The sequence below is a fragment of the Pogonomyrmex barbatus genome, unplaced genomic scaffold (genome assembly GCF_055798465.1).
Source record: "Pogonomyrmex barbatus isolate J1 unplaced genomic scaffold, ASM5579846v1 scaffold17, whole genome shotgun sequence".
In the NCBI taxonomy this organism is placed as follows: Eukaryota; Metazoa; Arthropoda; class Insecta; order Hymenoptera; family Formicidae; genus Pogonomyrmex; species Pogonomyrmex barbatus.
Genome location: NW_028297113.1, coordinates 6,510,919 through 6,528,950, shown reverse-complemented (window position 1 = coordinate 6,528,950; position 18,032 = coordinate 6,510,919). Strand labels below are relative to the sequence as shown.

Below are 18,032 nucleotides of genomic sequence, written 5' to 3'. Positions count from 1 at the left end.
GCGTGAATATACGTCGTCTGTACACGATAATAACGTTCTCACACGCGAGATCGTAATTACCGCCCTATAGATCGTCGACCGAGAGACGACCGAGAATAGCGGTGCATAATCTCGGACGTGGTCCCGTCTAGCACATGGGCATAAAGGACCTCGGCGAAGTATCGTACCACGTCACCGCCTGGTACTACCCCCCCCCCCTCCAGGAATCTCGTGCCGACTATAGTCCGGCACCGAGGGTTACCTCCCTTCGTGGTCACGCAAAATGAAAAGCCGCGGCGGTTCTAGCCTTATTCAAGGGAATATCGATTGGCGGAACAAGAAACATTGCATGCGCGTCCTTGACTCCGAAAACCTTTCCATTTTAGGGGCCAGGGTCGGCAGATGGGAGATTAATCGTCCAGGAAACCTTTCGCGGCCGTAAGGACGGGACCTTTCGCTGTTCCTCGCGAGAGGACAACCCGTCCGATTGTCAGATAAGTCACGGCGGGTTGTCGAACAGTGCTATTTTCTCCATCGGGAGAGTCATTAGTGCGCTCAATGATGACGCGGGGGAATTTGTAAGCGGGAGAATCCGTTCGAACTGAAGGGGAGCATCGAATCTTCTCAACGGTAATAGAATGAAACGCGAATGGGATCCATTATACTTTCATATTCCATTTGTTCGATTGTTACGATTATTCGCGTTTATTCATGCATCATTTTTAAAAGCATCTGGCTATAGGATAATAATAAACATTTGTATTGGATCAAGGGTTCGCCATTTCTTTATCAAATAAAATCAGAAACTCAAAGTACGTAATTCTTTAAAAAATTAGTTCTACTAGTAAAATTAGTTGAAAAATAATCCTTTAAAAAGAGCACTGAAAAATTTTTCCTTAAATTAAACAGAAAGGATGGACCGACTTCCACAATGGAAATTTTTCCCTTTGACCTTATTGCAATTTTGTTTTGCAACTTTGACAAGTCTTTCGCGTCAATCTAATATTACCCTTATAATTACTTATTTCGGCGAAACAGTTTCCGCTCTGATTCTCCATCTCGCAAAGGAGAACGACGTTCACCCATTGGTAGCGCTTTCACCCCGTCGAGACGGCACGGACGATTCGTCCTATGCGATGAATTCGAGAATGGCGTTGCGCACAAAAGGCAATAACGAGCTTTCGAGAGGCCGCGCTCGAGAGGCGGAAATTCGTCTCGCGGGCCCGATCGAAATCGATGCAGCTTCGATCTGCGGTAAATTCGCGGCAGATCCGGAACGGATGCGCGGCGGAACGTAGCATCGCGGCGGGCGGACTTTCCCCCGGTGACATTTCGCGCGAAGGCCGCAGGTCGATTACGCGACGATCGACGCGGTGGGAATTTCAGCGTAACGAAATTCGTGTTTCGTTCGCGACGAGGCTGCGACGAAAATGCGATGTGAATACGTTAAGTCATCGTGCAAGCCGTCGTGCGATCCGTTTTTTCCGAGATATATACGAGAAAATGCAATTTAGATAATTAGCACCCCGATGAAGTTGAACTAACAATTTATCACGTGAACTACCAAACGCGAACTCTTAGTGGCGAGATTTCCTCTCTCAGCGGGAGGGAGAGCACCTGATGACATATGCATTTACAAATGACTCTTGTCGGAACGGCCGTGTTTTCGTTAAACGAAAAACAATAGGCGAATCGCGCAACCGCGTCACCGCGTGTTCCGAACGGCTTTGACACTTCCGCTTTATACAATTGATTTTTTTTTTTTTTTCGCAAAAGCCATCGGCGCGCGTTGTAGATGTAGGTAGAAATGGAGTTTCCTCCTCTCCTTCTCTCTCTTTCTCTCTCTTTCTCTCTCTCTCTCTCTCCGTTCCGCTGGTCACACCCACGGTGACGTTATTCGAAAGCGCGCTAACGCAACGCTTTCGGTAACAGGATTCTTCAATAGCAGGATGAACGTGCCATAGACATCCGATCGCCTATCACTCGAATCTGCCACGGTTCTTCACTTTCTATGGGTCCTATTCGGACGATGGAATCCGGGATCCCGTTCACGATTCCGGGAATTGTCAATGCGAAGTAGATTCGCTTAACTCACGGGGGTAGTAACAGAAAATCGATTAACAGCAGTACGCGCGTTCGGCTTCATTTGGGAATTAATTCTTGAATGCAATCTCTTCGAGCTTTCGCCAGTATTTGTCTTCTTCATGATACTTCCATTATCTTCGATCAAACTTTACTGTTGATAATTTCGAGAAAAATCTTGGGGGGGGGGGGGAGGGGGCTCTGTGATTCTTATCATTGTTAACTGTCGCTGTCGAGAACCCTCGTGAAACATCAAATAACAAAAAGGGAGCTTCGCTGTTATTAAATAAAGTGAAATGAAATTATCTGAGAGGGGTATCAAATTAGAGCGTCACTTCGTTCTGGCCGCCCACCCGACCCACTTGTCCGTCCGCGCGTTTCCTTCGGAAACTTTCTAGTCAGCGGAAAAGGGTTGCGTCTCGTCGGTCGGACTCGCGCGTACCATTCGTTCCCGCGGTCGGAGATCGCTATCCACCGATAGCATTTATACGGGGGGGATGAAAAGCGGACGATGACAGCGGCTCGATGACGACGCGTGCGGCATTGTTTTCGCTCCGGCGAGAACTTGCGCGACCGACAATGGCCAGCGCGCTTTAATGCTCCTCTTCCCCCCCTCCCCCCCCACCCCCCGATCCCCTGTCGCAGATTCTACCGCAGTCCGGGAAATAGGCTGCCTGCCTTTTGTTTAGAAAAGGAACTCGCCGAGTAGTCGCGAGCCGCGCGTAGTTTCCTCTTCCTTCTTCGGACTCGCCGCAATTCAATCTTAAAGGCGGCCCTTCTCCGCCGCGAATCGATTTTCCTGACAATTTCTGCGGTCTATAGATTCGCGTCTGTCTTTCATCCCCCTCGTCTCTCGTCGCATTCGACTTATTTCGCATATCTTCCAGCTAAACTTTCCGCGACTGCCGCTTGCATTTTCTTGACTATACTCTTGTTAACTGTACACGAGGAATAAATCGAGCGTAACCTAAAATATTATTAATTAATTAATTAATTTAATTGAGATTGTGGTGCTGTATCTGAGGGGAGGGGGAGTTTAGAGGGTTCAAACTCCCCTGGAAAAAAATTAAAATTAAAATTATGATTTTACAAAAACTTTTTTTCTTAAAATTCTATCGTTTTCAACCGCGAATCTAAAACCAGCTGTCCAAACGGCCGCCATACTGAAAAAGAATAATTCCAAGGTACGTCTAGATCAATCTGACTGCCTGCCATATCGTGAGCTCGCGTGTTAAGACAACCTTCTCGCCTTAACTGTTCTTCAGCTATTAAAGCGCTCAAGCCGTCAGCGTGTGTGAGGGGAGGCCTCACTCCAATTCTCATCCAGGTGGATATTCAACGTCATTAATCGTTAATATTATTTCCTTGCAATCTCGGCGATCCGACTTGACGCGAACGTATGGGAGAATGGAAATATCGATCCCAGCTGCTACTAACGCTGTTACGTGAGCGGGGCGCGCCGCATCCGTATTATACCGCGTGCGAACAATTAACAAGAGTGTTGTATCCAATTTTATTATTCATATTCTGTTAATAATGAATACATCCGCGATACTTAATAATACGATATAATTGCACAGACTCGCTCTCGGAAAAAATGTTTTTCGCGGAAAGTGTTTCAATAGATACGGAGGATTTGGACAATATCGAAAATAACAATTTAAAATCGAATATCCGAGGGCCCCCTTGATCTCCGCTGATCGAAAAGAATCATGAAACTCGGTAGAAACTCGCCCCGATGTTTGAGCAAACATTTTTCTCCTCGACTGTCGAAGATTCCAGGTCAGCGAGTCAACTTGCCTCGAAATTTCGCCCATACATTCCTCGACATACAAGAAAGACTCGCGGACACGATGGATAGAATGATTAAATTTTCCCAAAAGTCGCTTTGCTCGGACTGATTGATCGAGTTGGACAGGTAAAACGAGATGATGGGTAAAATTATAATCATCAACGCTTGAACGCCCAAGAACGATGTATGTATTATATATGTTTATTAATTTATTTTCTACACAAGAGGAAAACAACACGAAACTTATTTCGTCCCGATCGGAAATATGAAAATCTAGGTCACTGAGCAGAGGGATAAATTTTGAGGATGCGTTGCTATGAATAACAACATAGTCGCAATTTTCTTCATTTTTAGAATTGATATCGAAATCTAGTTTACGAATAAAATTTTTCGATTATCACAAATTTTCTTAATATTTATATTGTCAAAATTAGTTCAATTTGAAGAGTGTGCAATTATTATACTATAACGAAACAATTATAATTATTGTATAGGAAATATTTAAGTTGTGATATATTAATTTGGCAAAACGGAAATTTTTTTTTGATAGATACAATTTATTTTGATCTGTCTGTTTCTGTGGAGACAGACAAAAAGGCACATTTTGTAACATGTCGTGATATTGAAATCCTAGATAGAAGTTTTATATTACATGTACATTCCGTCTATTTTTATAAATTTTGATATATTCACACATTAATGAATATAATATTTCCTCGAAAATATGGCACAAGCAAAGCTTCCTTCGCTCGATAGACGAATCAAAAATTGTTAACTTAATTGCAATTTATGTTTGGCACTAAATGATAACAGGAACTTTTGTATATTATTGGTAAAAAATTTCTTTGGTAGAGATTTACCGAGATCAACAAAACACGCAAGATAAATTTAACAACATATATACATGTTATATAAATATATAAAGATACTTCCGTTATAAATGTTCTATATACGATCAAATTTAATCCATTTAGACATATCGATGGTGTCAATAAAAAATATTATATAATTGCAAAACCGTAATTTTTTAGCAGATTTTTATTTATATAATAGCAATAATAATAGATAAAAATTTTTGTAAAAATTATAAAAATTTTGAAGTATACTCTAATTTATCTATTTTATCGACATGGAATTTTTTATATTTTTCATATATACTTTTATATTTTTATATTTTTTTTATTTTATAATTTTTATTTTATGCGTGTGATTTCGTTAATAAAAAGATTATTATGAAATGTTTACTTATTGCCACCATCGATATCTTTAGATTTAGTTTTAAGGCAAACTACTTCAAAATAGCTGCCCTTAATTTTAACGATAAGCTCTTTGACGATATTAACAATAGCAAATACACGTAGGGTAATTTTTCCATGTCAACGATCTGAATAAAATCACACGTTTCTTTTCGATAATCATCCTCGATTCCTCGGCCATGTGCGTTTCTCGCGTCGTAAAGATCTGGCGCTTAGCGAAGACGACGAATTTGTCGCTGCGAGGACGACGTTCTCTCGTCTGGCGACGCCTAGAACGGGCCCCTAGATCAGCGAGCACGACCCCAGCCGAAGCACTCGCCCCAAAATTTGTCCATTGTATGATAGAGGTGAGGGGATACGTGTTCGAGAGAGTGCGCCTCGTCCGTGTACGTGACTTGCTCGAACAGGATGTCATTATATTCCAGCGACTTGGCGAGCGCCAGCGCCTGCTGGTAGTGCACGTTGTCGTCCGCGGTGCCGTGTATCAACATGTACTTTTTGCCGCGTATTCCCCCCACCAGTCGCGAGATATCTGTGCGGTTGTAGCCGCCGAGGTTGTCCTCTATCAATCCCATGAATCGTTCCGTATAGATGGAATCTGCAACGAGTCAACGGGTCGAGATGACAATTCCGAGGGGAACCTCTCGTTGAGGCTCGAATTAGAGATACATCATTGATGGAAGTGCCATTCATTAAGGTTACTTTTTGAAAAATAACAATTGGTGCAAGTGCCATTCGTTCCGACATTAGGGTTATTATTGAAAAGTGAGAAAGAGCGGGTTTTGCCGAAATTGTAAAGTTTCTAAAAATTTAGCCGGAAACAACCGGATTATTGGAAATAATATAGTTAGTAAGGCTGTTCTTTCCGCGTGGAGAAAATAATCTCATTTTTCTACGCCTCTGTAGACGATAGCTGTTTCCGCTATTAATTACCGTAATAGATCCACGAAGTCACAGGCGCGACGGATATACCGCACTTGAAGACGGAGGCGGTATCCGTCGCCATTACCATGCCGGTGGTGAAGCCGCCGTAGCTCCAGCCCCATATACCAGTTCTGTTCGCGTCGATCCATTTATATTGTTTCTGCAGAATTCTACGACAAGGAAAAAACACATTTTTTTTTTATGTTCGAAGTGACGTGGCGCGGCCGCTAAGTAAAAGCCACGCTGCTTTCGATCACTTTCGCATTACTCACGCGGTGACAGCGATCGTATCGGCGACTTCGACGGTGCCCATATTGCGGTATATCTCGAAAAGCATTTTGCTACCCTTGAAAGCTGATCCTCGTCCATCGATCCATGCGTAAATCGCACGTCGATTGGTCGTAATGTAATGGTCGTACTCGAATTTGCCTTCGTCGACGATCCTGACCGTGTTCGGGCCGGCGTAGCTGCGGATTTCAAACGTCTTACGTAATATCTTAATCGGAATGAAAAGTCGAAACGAAGAGAATAATGGCTTTCGCGGAACGGTTTATCATGTCCCACGTCACTGCGCGCCGGTCGATTTTAGAGCTACAAATGGGTAGCATGAATTTCTAAGTAGGTGAAGCGCTCGATACGTCGCAAATGCTTCTTAAGAGAGAAGGGAAATGTGCGCGAGGATCATTTAAAGGTAATCGATCGTTCCGAGAGCTCCAGCATGAATCGACCGAGTAAACAATTCTAAATGGAAATTGCATATCCTTTTGCGTATCGATCAATCATGATGGCGTACGCTGATTAAAGTCAGTAATTGCATCGTGGTTAACTGTTAATTGCAATCGCTATTAACAATATATATATATATATATATACGGCACACTGGATGGAAACATTAACGTTTGACGTTATCCAATTTTTTGAAAATATTCATAAGATAATAAAAATGGAATATTAATTAATCTCTCTTGAAAAATGCGTGGTTAGACTTGCAATTTATAAATTTAGGCAACTGTAGCTTTAATTGAAAATTATGTGCTCTGCAAAATGAAAATGTTCCGCTAAGAAATTTGTTGCTCCTAAGTTATTTTATTTAACATTTTCTGAAATCTGCGTGTAGTAACGTCATAAAAATATTCTTACATATTGGTATACGAATCAAATGTGATATGATATATATGACAATACGGAAATATATAGTATATATATATATATATATATGTATAAATATATATATCTGACAATAAAATTGATCTTATTGTCTAACATATACGACGCTGGATTTTATTCACCATACATTCCGTTCTATATTCTTATTTTTATAATTAAAAAAAAAAAAAAATCTTATCGCTAGACGCAAAAAAAAAATCAAATAAATATTCCCTGAAGTACCACGCGGAGAAATATTTGCCGATATTTTTACGCCGTCCGTAGCGAATTTCGCGTTACTCATATCAGAGAGAACTTGAATACTTACACAAATACCAATAAGGGATACGTTTCGTTTTCGTCGAAATCTGGCGGCAGGAGTAACCTGACCCTGGCGTCGTAGCCATTCACGGTAACGTTGAAATCTTTTCGTTGCGGTATCAATCGTCGCGACAAGAGAGTCCTCACCATCTCGTTGAGCTTCCAAGTCAAGACTGGCTGATGATTCGCGTCGTTGATCGTCACCGTGGCCGGGTCGGGCCCGGAACAGATGAGGCTGTAATAGGATCTGAGAAGTGAAAAGGACGCGGTCGCGTAGGCGCATCTGTTTCCTGCAACATTCAAATAGGACGAGATCGATCCGTGGCTGCGGAATATCTTCGTTTCCCTCCCCCCCCCCCCCCCATTTCTATAAGCCACTTAAACCCTTTTCAATTTCGAGCACGTTGCTCGTGCTTATTCTCGTGTTTTTTACTTTCGGATATATACATATACCACGTACGTAATATCAAGACTTGCATGAAAATTCTGGCCACCGATTCTCGACGCACGTTGGTTGGCCTCCAGCCTCGAAGGAAACGGGAGGCGTAAATTTCGGCACTTTCACCGGCCGAAATAAATTCCGGCAAACATCATATTTTAACGGATATAGGATCTGTACCTCGGCATCGGCCGAAGGTACGGACCCTTCACGGACGATTGATTTTTTTCTCGCGGGGATGCAAATAGTTTGGCGAATTAATCTTCTTTACGCGATAGCGCTCCGTCTGGTGAGCGCAGCTGCCGCCGATAGCCGGAAAAACTTGCGCGAAAAGTAATATTTCAGTCCTGCCTTTTCACTTGTCGCGACTTGTCCCGCCTACGAATTAAGAGTCGAATCTTTCGTAATCTTATCGCGTAGGCGATAGAGGGTGGCGATAGGAGGTGGTGAATTCGCACGGAGATAAGTTCGTGCCAGGGGGTTCATGCGGGAAAATTCGGAAATTCCTATTTGAATTCGCGCAACTTTTGGCGCGCCTTGAAAATATTTGAGGAAAAATTGCGAGGATCTTCCACGGGAGCAAAGTTCCCGTAGATTCCACGTCATATCGCCTTCCGTAGCCTCGCGTAGATCTCTCTCGCGAGTCTACCAACTCCTCGTTACACATATATACGCGCGCGCGCGCGCTAAATATTCATGAACGCGACTTGCGGCTTTCGTCAGATGAGATTATTCCCGATGGATTTTCCGTTTTAATTGGATCATGTACCTATCGCCTGAACAAGTTACAAATGCTGTTGACGATGAGTCGTCCCGAAATTTCTCCGCTACTTACGGAATCCTACTTAAGCATCCTCCGAGTCCGCGGCCACGGTTCGAGGACTGGACGCGAATCTAAGTAGAACAAACGATCGGACATTAAGGGCTATGAAGTTTTCATGCCCCCCCGCGTAAAATATATACCTCCCGCGAGAGACGCCGTAGTTTAAATAGAATATTCCGACGACGCTGAACGCTCTCACGAGATCACGTTTGCCCGCGACGTAAGATCGTCATATTAAATTGATGAAAAATACCAGACGTCATTCCCCCCTCCTTTCTTCCTCTATCTCTCTCGTATCCTCTCTCGCTCGCTCTCTTTTCCCTCATATTCGCGATTTCGAGGACTCACCTTCCGGCGTGAGCACCTCGCAGGATATGCAAGTCGGTTTCTGGCTTGCGTCCAGAGGCACCGAATACAAATTCCTCTGGGACGGTTCACCCGGCGCCGTGGCGAGATAGTAAACCCTGCCTCTGACCGAATCGACGGCCAGGATCGTGTGAACCTCGGAGGGACCGGGCGTTAAATCCACCGGCGACGTGAACTGGCCACCCTCGTACTTGTACCTGATAATATGACGTGAATGAAATTACAAAAAGACGAATGGCGAACTTGAAAGATTTCTGACATTTTACGATCATCGACGTCAAACTTCTGGACTGAATTATGAGAAAGCTATGAAGAGCGTAATTTTATGATTCATTCAGAATTGGAAAGTGAAAAAATCTCGGAATGTTCTGAGAGAATTGCGATTCTTTTTGTAAACTTATAGAGACGTATTTCCCTCATGAATTATATCGACACCATTTACCTGTTTATATGACGGAATCTGCCGGCACTGGTGCCGGAATCCTCCCGTCGTAAGAGCAACGCGTAAGTACCGCTTTTTATGGGGCGATTCGGCTGGAGCCAGCCCTCAGTCTCCTCGTCGTACAAAATCGGATTACCAGAACCCTGCGTGTCGTACATAACCAGTTGAGATTGGTTTTGCACGCGATTCGTCCATGTCGCGATCACGTGTGTCTCGTCCCACCAGCTCACGGTGAAGAGAACGTGGTCACTGCAAATACGAGCATCAAATAGTAATATTAACATTAACAGCACGATGATCCGAAAATAATTATGGCGATTGTTATTGTTAATAGCAAGAATTTGTAAACTTACCTGCCAACTACATCAACAGGCGCTTCCAATGTGACTGCTTTTGACGACGGATCGCTTAAATCGATTACTGATAAAGATACTATCGGGTTCGGTGTACCTGTCTAAAAATATGTATAAAAAATGATATTTATTCATCAATTTTGCTGAAGTATCTAAAAATTTGATCAAATACAAATCTAAAAATAATTTTCTCGACTCATTAAAAAATTCTAAATCATTCAAATTGGTCACTGAAATGTAACAAATTTTTGCAATACTGTCCTCATTCTTAAGCGTCCTACATAATTATTTTGATGATCCAACAAAATTATTTTCAAATCTGTAAAAACCAAATTAGTTAAATTTTTATGAAGAAATAAATTAAGAATAATTTTTCTAAAATGTTTCGTCTCTGTAAGAAAATCTGTTTTTAATTGAATAGTTAAAATGTTATTATTTTATTATTTTTTTATAATGTTTACTTTACTTATCTCAATTTTATCATATAAAATATATTTTCACTTACTTCAATATTAATTACTGTAGTTCACGATAAAAAAACCTAGTTAACATAGCATAGTTTTTAAAATTTTAGAGAGATAGCTTTAAGCTTTCAAAGGCTTCCAAGTGAAATAGAAAAAGAATTTTTCAAATCCGTACATGATCTCAGAAGTAAAGCTTTTTTTGTCAATTTCTCACGGTCGACTTTCACGTTTCGTACCACATGGTGCAGAAGCATCACCGAGGAAAAAGCTCGAAGAGATTCGAAAGCTCAGATTTCGGATTTTAAAATATTTCTTTGAACATCGCCCTCTTTACAAACATTTTTCGCATAAATATATATTCGTATTTATGGATTTTATATTTCTCATTTTTGATATCAATTTAAAACGGAATGTAGATGAATAATTAATATATATATCCGATATCAATTAAGCGATATTTTTAATAATTTTACTTAAATAATTTTACTTAATTTAAGAGATCAACTGCTAAATCTATGGCTAATAAAGAGAGACTGTGCTTGTCATTTTTCAAGAAACATAGATTTAACGAAGAACGAGAAAGATTTCGCGCTTTTTTCACAGAAGAATGCCCTTCTGTCGGCATACTTCGACAATTGGATTATCCGCACGTGCCGACACATGCACGCGGAAGATGAAATCCATGGTGGAGTAAGCTCGAGTTAAACGGAAGAACGGCAGTCCTTTCAACTCGTTACGACAATAGCCGATTTTGCCGAGTGGAGATGATTAGCCGAGTCCTCAGTGGTGGACTTATCAATATTATTCATGTGGGAACAATAATGATTTTAATATTAATATCGCTGTATTATTGATAATTATTAATAATTTGTAATATATAATTAAAGCTAAGCAAAATAAGGGTTAAGAAAAGGAAAAAAGATTAAGATGAGAAGAAGAGACTGATGACGTGATTTTACAAATATCTTAAAGATATTTACTTGAATACTTGGATTACGAAATAAATATCTTTGTTCCTCATTTGGTATTTTTTAAATTTTCATATTGAATATGTAAATGTAGAGGCTATTATTTTTTAAGTAGAGTCTTACCTTAGGATACTTTATCTTCACTTCCGTGGGATATTGGTCCTCAAGAGAGCCTGGGGCGCCATAATGAAAATATGCCATGTCCTTTACTACAGTATCATTGAAGGTTGCAAAGGCCAGATGCTTTCCATCCGGTGAATACCACATCGCGGTCGGGTTTGCGAATACTTCCTCTGTAATTAACATTTGCGATTGCGTTTGTCATTTGTAATTATCCGACACAGATAGGTATTCTTCGCGATGGGTATTCTTCGCGATGTATATAATTCTCTTTCTGATATTTGCTTTTGTATTACACATAAATCTTTTAATATAATATAAAATATTTTATATTTATAAAAAAGTATATATATGTATATTATATAAAATATTTTCAATACATTTGTTAAAAGGTATTTTATATAATATAAAGTAGCTTATCTATACATTTATTTAAATTACGAGAAAACAAGTTTACCTTCGTATACCCAATCTGGAATTCCATTGTAAAAGATTCCGGATTCGCCGTCCGTCGTCAATCTTCGTACTACATTCTCACTGCCATTGAAAGTCATATGATAAATATCATTATCGAGAACGTAAATCAAATCACTGCCGATCGGTGACCACAATGCCAGCGAGATAAAGGCTTCATTCGCTATTTCTTGAAATGTACTATAAATGTATAAAGAAATTTTAGTTAGAATATTAGGGAATATTTTAGTTAAAATTTATTCTTATTACGAGAAAGAAGATACTTTAAAAACATAATGTAAATGCAAGATTTTCTTATCAGTTACGAGTGAGGTAACAATTGAGATGGAAATAATGACAATTGCGATAATGAAAAAAAAAAGTCACTCCGAATTCAAATTAAAGAAGAGATTGAAGAAGGAAATACTTGTACTCTGAACCGTTCGGTATGCGGCAGAGAGATGTTAAAATAGTGAACAAACAATTTTTTAAAGCGGCCTCAGGCGGAAACTCACATTTGAATGACGTTAATTAGTAAAACAGATGTGATTAAACAACTTTGTTTATGTGGCCACTTAAAAACCTGTTTATGTTGCATGAAAAAAAAAAAACTGATGTTAAATTAACAGTATCAAATATAATCGATAATAATTTTGTTTTACTTCAGTATTAATGAAAAAAATGCATACATATTACTTCTATTAATAGCCGTTGAATCAATAAGATTATTTCCAATTACGTTTGATGCTGTTTTTGACTCGACAGAGATTTTTTTCCACGCACAAAGGCCGGTTGTCTAATCGCATTAATGTTTGTTGCTTCATTTCAAAAAGAAACTGCCATGGAAAGCATGGCATTTTACAATCGAGCTTATCGGTGAATAGTTAATATTATCAGCGGAGATATGACCGACAATAAGTATCGTATGCCATAAAAATATAAACGAATCAAAAACTTACCCGTTCTTCATGTCGTACACCACGTAGTTTCTAACGGTCGAGTATCTGAACACCTGTGCAAGCCATTTATTTCAGACTCACTTTATTATATTATTTCAACGAGTGTAAAGATATTAAACAATTAATCTACTCACTTGTCTAATATTATAACCAAAGAGGATGTACTGTCTGTCGGCCGAAATAGTTGCCATGCTAATTTTGTATGACAGCTGAAACAAATCCAAACATCGAACTTTAACATGAAAACATTATTTAACCTCTCGGCGCGTAGGAATGTCTATCCATTTTGCGGGAGAGACACCAAAGTAAATAATCATCTTAGAACAGATTGCTCGGAACAACTCGTTTCAAGTATTGGGAAATATATTCCCTCGCAGACGACACCGGACAAAACTCGTAAAGAGTACTTCATTTAATTTCTGACCGCAAACGTCACGAGGCCATAACTGAGGCATAAACTCGTAATATCTTTCTCTGATGACGAAATCAGTCAATCGCAAATTTCAAAGTTTAAATCGCAATCGGTAGATCGCAAAGTGTACTCCTTACTGGTAAATCTGTTCCGTTGAAAAACTCTTTCGTCTCCGCTGTTTTTACGTTGGTAAGAGTAATGTCGCCCGTGAGCATGTTTCCAACGATAAATTCGTCATCGGAGATCCAGCTGCCGTTGAAGCCGAACGAGTGAAAGAGACGGAGGTACGCCTCCTCCAAGGAGAACGGTTTCCTGACGATCTCCTCGGTGTCGGTGTCATTGGCGCTAACGTCGTCAACGTGTGGAACTATGTAAATTAAAACCGTTTAAAAGCAACGTTTATAATAATGAGATTTATTTCAATTCATATTTCCAAAAGTAACGATCAAAGTTGTACGTGTTGAATATTAATTTGCTGATAATTATACGAGATGTTAAATCAATCCACCTACTTGTCCGTGATTGGCCGATGATGAACGCAAAGGCGCACAGTATCAGAAGTTGGAAAGTCTGAAAGAATTTCGGTTTATCAAAAAAAAAAAAAAAATAATCACGGAAATTCGTCCTTCGTTCTATTACGATTACGCGCATATAAATTCAACGAACGGGCGGCAAAACGGTATTGCGCAAAAAAATTTTGAAAACAAAGTTACTATTATCGCACGAACTTCCAACAATGCTGCGCTCGTATCTTCGCGAATTCTCGACTACTTTCAGTAACCGCGAACAGTTTTGCTCCATTTTACGGATCATTAGCATTTCTTTCAGCCAATGAGCGTTATTTTTACGAGGGAAATGATTATTTCTCTGTTCTTTCGCCCTTTGAAATTTCGATCGCGAGTAAAAAAAAAACGATTCCGTTAACGACGAAACGGAAGCAGCTTGGAAATCTCTCTCTCTCTCTCTCTCTCTCTCTCTGCCATTGTAGAAGCCGTTGATGTTTTTGTTTAATTCGAGATTATTTATTTTCTACCTGTGCTTCGAACTCTGTTATCAGTTACAGTCTTATCATTAATATGAGCGAAAAAGAAGAGCGCGATCAATCAAGAATTGAGTTAATCAATATTGACGCGACGGAAATCGAAATTGGCGATAACAGATATCGGGAAAGTCGAATCTAAAAAAATAACTTATTGTTACGTGAGTTTAATACCTCGAGTGCAATGTCTCGCATCACCGTGTATATTCTACGACAAAGGAAAGGGACGCGAAAGAGCTTGAGATGGAGAGCGATAAATCGAGACAGTTCGGAACCCTCGAAACTTTTCCATCGTCGGCGCGCATCTCGAGGAAAAGTGCTCTCACGAACTTATCGACTCGATATGTCGGGACATTGTGCCTGTCCCATGGGCGAAATCGAAACAGAAGTAAGTCGGATAAAAGCCCTTCCGCAATAATGGTAGAGATCGAGAGTTCCGATAGGTCGATATACTCATTTTCGGGGCGGGCTGCCCCTTTTAAATGCACCGCACGAGGGATGGCACGCGGAAGGCAGAAATAATACAAAAGGGTAAAGATATCGGGAAAAAACATATCTCCAGTCTCCTTTCTTTTCTTTTTTTAATATCCGATTTTGTAGCCGATCGCAAGCATATAAAAGTCGTCACATCAACGAGGTCAAATAAACAATTCTCCCTGTCGATCCGGAAGATGGAGAAGGTCGAAGGCGACGGTCGCGAGCGGGCAGAGAGTTGAGAGAAAGATCGATTTCTTCTTCTGACGATTATTGCGAGATGAGAGGGGAAAAGGGGGGGAGGGGACGGGAAAGAAAATAGGAGAACTCGGGAATCGAGAAATCCGGGTACTGGTAATTGGTAAATGAGAAGACGGCTGGCTACAGAGCGAAAGAAGAAGATTCGGATACAAACGTACCGTGTGTCTCGTCATGGCGATCACCGGCCGATCTACGGGACGCGGACTCCGGATGGTGATGACGACGATCGAGGAAATCGCTGCTGTCGGTGCGACGGCCGATCTCGCGAGTACGCCCGCCGAAGACTAATATATCGCGTGCTTTCTCGGCGTGCTCGCGGCAACAGTGACACGTGCTCCCACCTCTTTCGACAAATCAGGGGCATACCCACGCGCGTATCTTCCGTCGCGTTTACATTTCTGTCTAGGACACATTATTATGTTGTGCTCTAATATTTGCCGGTGCCGCTGACGAAGACGATCCTCCTCTTACGCGAAATTAGATTCGTATAAACAAATGTCTCTGTCTCCCTGCCCTTGTTCGTGTTCGTCTTCTTGTCCCAGATAAAGATCCGGGGAAATCCATGGAAGTCTTGTTTCGTCAATGTTATCATTTCTCAGAATTGCAACTTTAGGTTAAAGAAATTAAAAGAAAAATGTACAAATTGCAAAAAAGAATTTTAATTTATATATATTTTTATATATATATTTTATGTATAATTAGTAAATTTTTTCTATCAAATAAAAACTAAATGTAATTTTATCGATTGTCATTTACGCATATTTTGATGTTTTGTTACAATATCATCGATAACATTTTATCTTTCTAAAGATTTAAATAACTAAATTATTCATATTTATGTCTGTATAAAATTTTTGAATCACGCTGTATATGAAGAAGAGAGATACGACTTGGTAGTATCAGCTGATTTGTGATATATTTCCTGCGTATTTATACACGATAAACAACATTATTTTTATGCACGATTACGTGCGTACGTTTCTTCCTGAAACGTCACGAATTGAACGGGCGCGTCGTTATAATGATAAACTTTATAATCATCACCGTAAAATTGCGAACATCGTGACAGAAATTCAAAGGCAATGCGGGCGACAATGCGTTGTACTGCACTCAGCTGAGCGATATTATTATTATCAAGGCCGCCTGTTATTTAACTACGCGAGCAATAAGAGACGATTATCTCCACACGCTTTCGTAAGATAAGAAACTAGTACATGCGCTTGGTTAATACAGCCCCGAATATGTCTGTCAATTAAATAGATTAAGGATCGATCAATTTCACCAATCGAGATTACACAGCATGCAATATATATTTCTTTCATTAATACTGCCATTGAACTATCAAGATTATTTTCAATTACATTTGATGCTGTTGACTCAACATCATCATATTTTTTTCCCGTGCAGATTATAAATTCATTATCATTTGGATAATAATCTGCACGATTAAATGAAATATATTGTTTTTAAAGATGGAAAAAGATAATTTATTATTTTCTTTTAATATAATAGATAAAGATTAAGGATGAGACATTTGTTCGAATGGCAAGCGTGTCTCTCAAATATGCATTTGCCGTCGAAAACTTCTGTCAGCAATAAAAGCAAAAAGTTGTTAACGATTTCCTCTTGTCACGAAATATGTCGTTTCGAAATATTGCATTGCGCCAGGCGTGCTCCGTTTTCAATATTGTGACGATCGAAATGCACAAAGTGCCAATGTCTGACTTTACGCACGCGCTCGGTTCCTTTTAATCTTTTTACATAAAACCTTCTACAATAAAGATGTCGAGCTATCGCACATTTTTCGTTCGTTGCAAAAAAGCTTATATCACTATCAAAAAAGGAATTCGTGACTACTCTTCAACTGTAGGCAATAATACCATCCAAACTAAAAATTCGAACCTATCAGTTCTTTCCTTTCAACGTCTCTTCCATTCTTGAATTTATCAATCATTTTAAAAAATTTCTCATTCTGCAGAATAGCAGCAAGAAATCTCACGCTGCACCTTTATCCTTCCTTCAATAATTGCACTTCTCAATCGTCATATTCTTTCCTCTCTCTCTCTCTCTCTTTTTTTTTATCATAAAAGTTCACAAATGTTTCTCACACTTTTGAATTAACACGCGAATTTTTCGTTTCACTTCGGCAGTTTTTCACAACTTTGGCTAATGTAAAAGACACGATCGTAACTGCGAAATTTCAGACACTGTTCGATTCCTTGATCGAAAAGTATCATCTGTCCTTCTTTCCATAGCTTCATCTGCTCGTGTAGCGCGTGACACACTTTGCGGGAGGAAGAATTGCCGTCATCATCGGTCATCGCACACGGTCGTGTCCCTCTTCGTCGCACGTCATTTCGCACGTGGGTCATCATCGAATCCCTGGCTCGCAGCAATCAGCCAATCTGACGCGGTCGTAAGGTCGCTCTCGCTCTTGCATCGTTGACGATCAGACGAAGGGAAAATGTTCGAAAAATTGCGATTCCAGTTGCGCAAAACGAAATGCCAAAAACAATTCAGAATGCATCCTCGAGAGATTCATCGCTTAGTCCACATAGAAGATATAAAAAAAATATATTTACAAAAATGGAGTACACGAATATAATTTCTTCGATGAACTTTTTTTATTTTTCTTGTATTTTTCTTTTTACGTTTTGTATGGAAAACAACATGAAAATCGCATTGACAAACATCAAAAAGCTACAGCGATTCCTGTTTTAATCATCGATGTTATTTTTAGCTATACTAAACATTACCGAGCGCCACGTCTCGCGCACGTCATTTATTCTCTAACATTTTTTTTTTTTAATTTTAGATCTTAACTTTTTCCATTTTATAAATCAGTATTATTAATCATTTATTTTTATTAATAAAGATTAAGAATAAGAATATTCTGCAAATCTTACCTGAAATAATTTGGAATTTACATTTAAAAGAAGAATATTTATTTATTCAAAAG

General features: G+C 39.8%; 1 protein-coding gene across 1 annotated transcript; it reads right to left on the bottom strand.

Annotated features, from left to right (window-relative positions):
• Positions 1–4,389: 4,389 nt before the first annotated feature.
• On the bottom strand, positions 4,390–17,370 carry LOC105422349 (venom dipeptidyl peptidase 4). Its single transcript, XM_089074687.1, has 15 exons — positions 16,976–17,370; positions 15,232–15,680; positions 13,812–13,869; positions 13,437–13,666; positions 13,022–13,096; positions 12,888–12,940; positions 11,933–12,129; positions 11,479–11,648; positions 9,924–10,024; positions 9,571–9,819; positions 9,111–9,325; positions 7,508–7,790; positions 6,306–6,500; positions 6,043–6,203; positions 4,390–5,707 (listed from the first exon to the last, which is right to left on the bottom strand). The coding sequence occupies exons 2-15, from the start codon at positions 15,244–15,246 to the stop codon at positions 5,397–5,399; spliced, it is 2,313 nt and encodes a 770-aa protein (XP_088930813.1). The 5' UTR covers positions 15,247–15,680; positions 16,976–17,370; the 3' UTR covers positions 4,390–5,396.
• Positions 17,371–18,032: the final 662 nt, after the last annotated feature.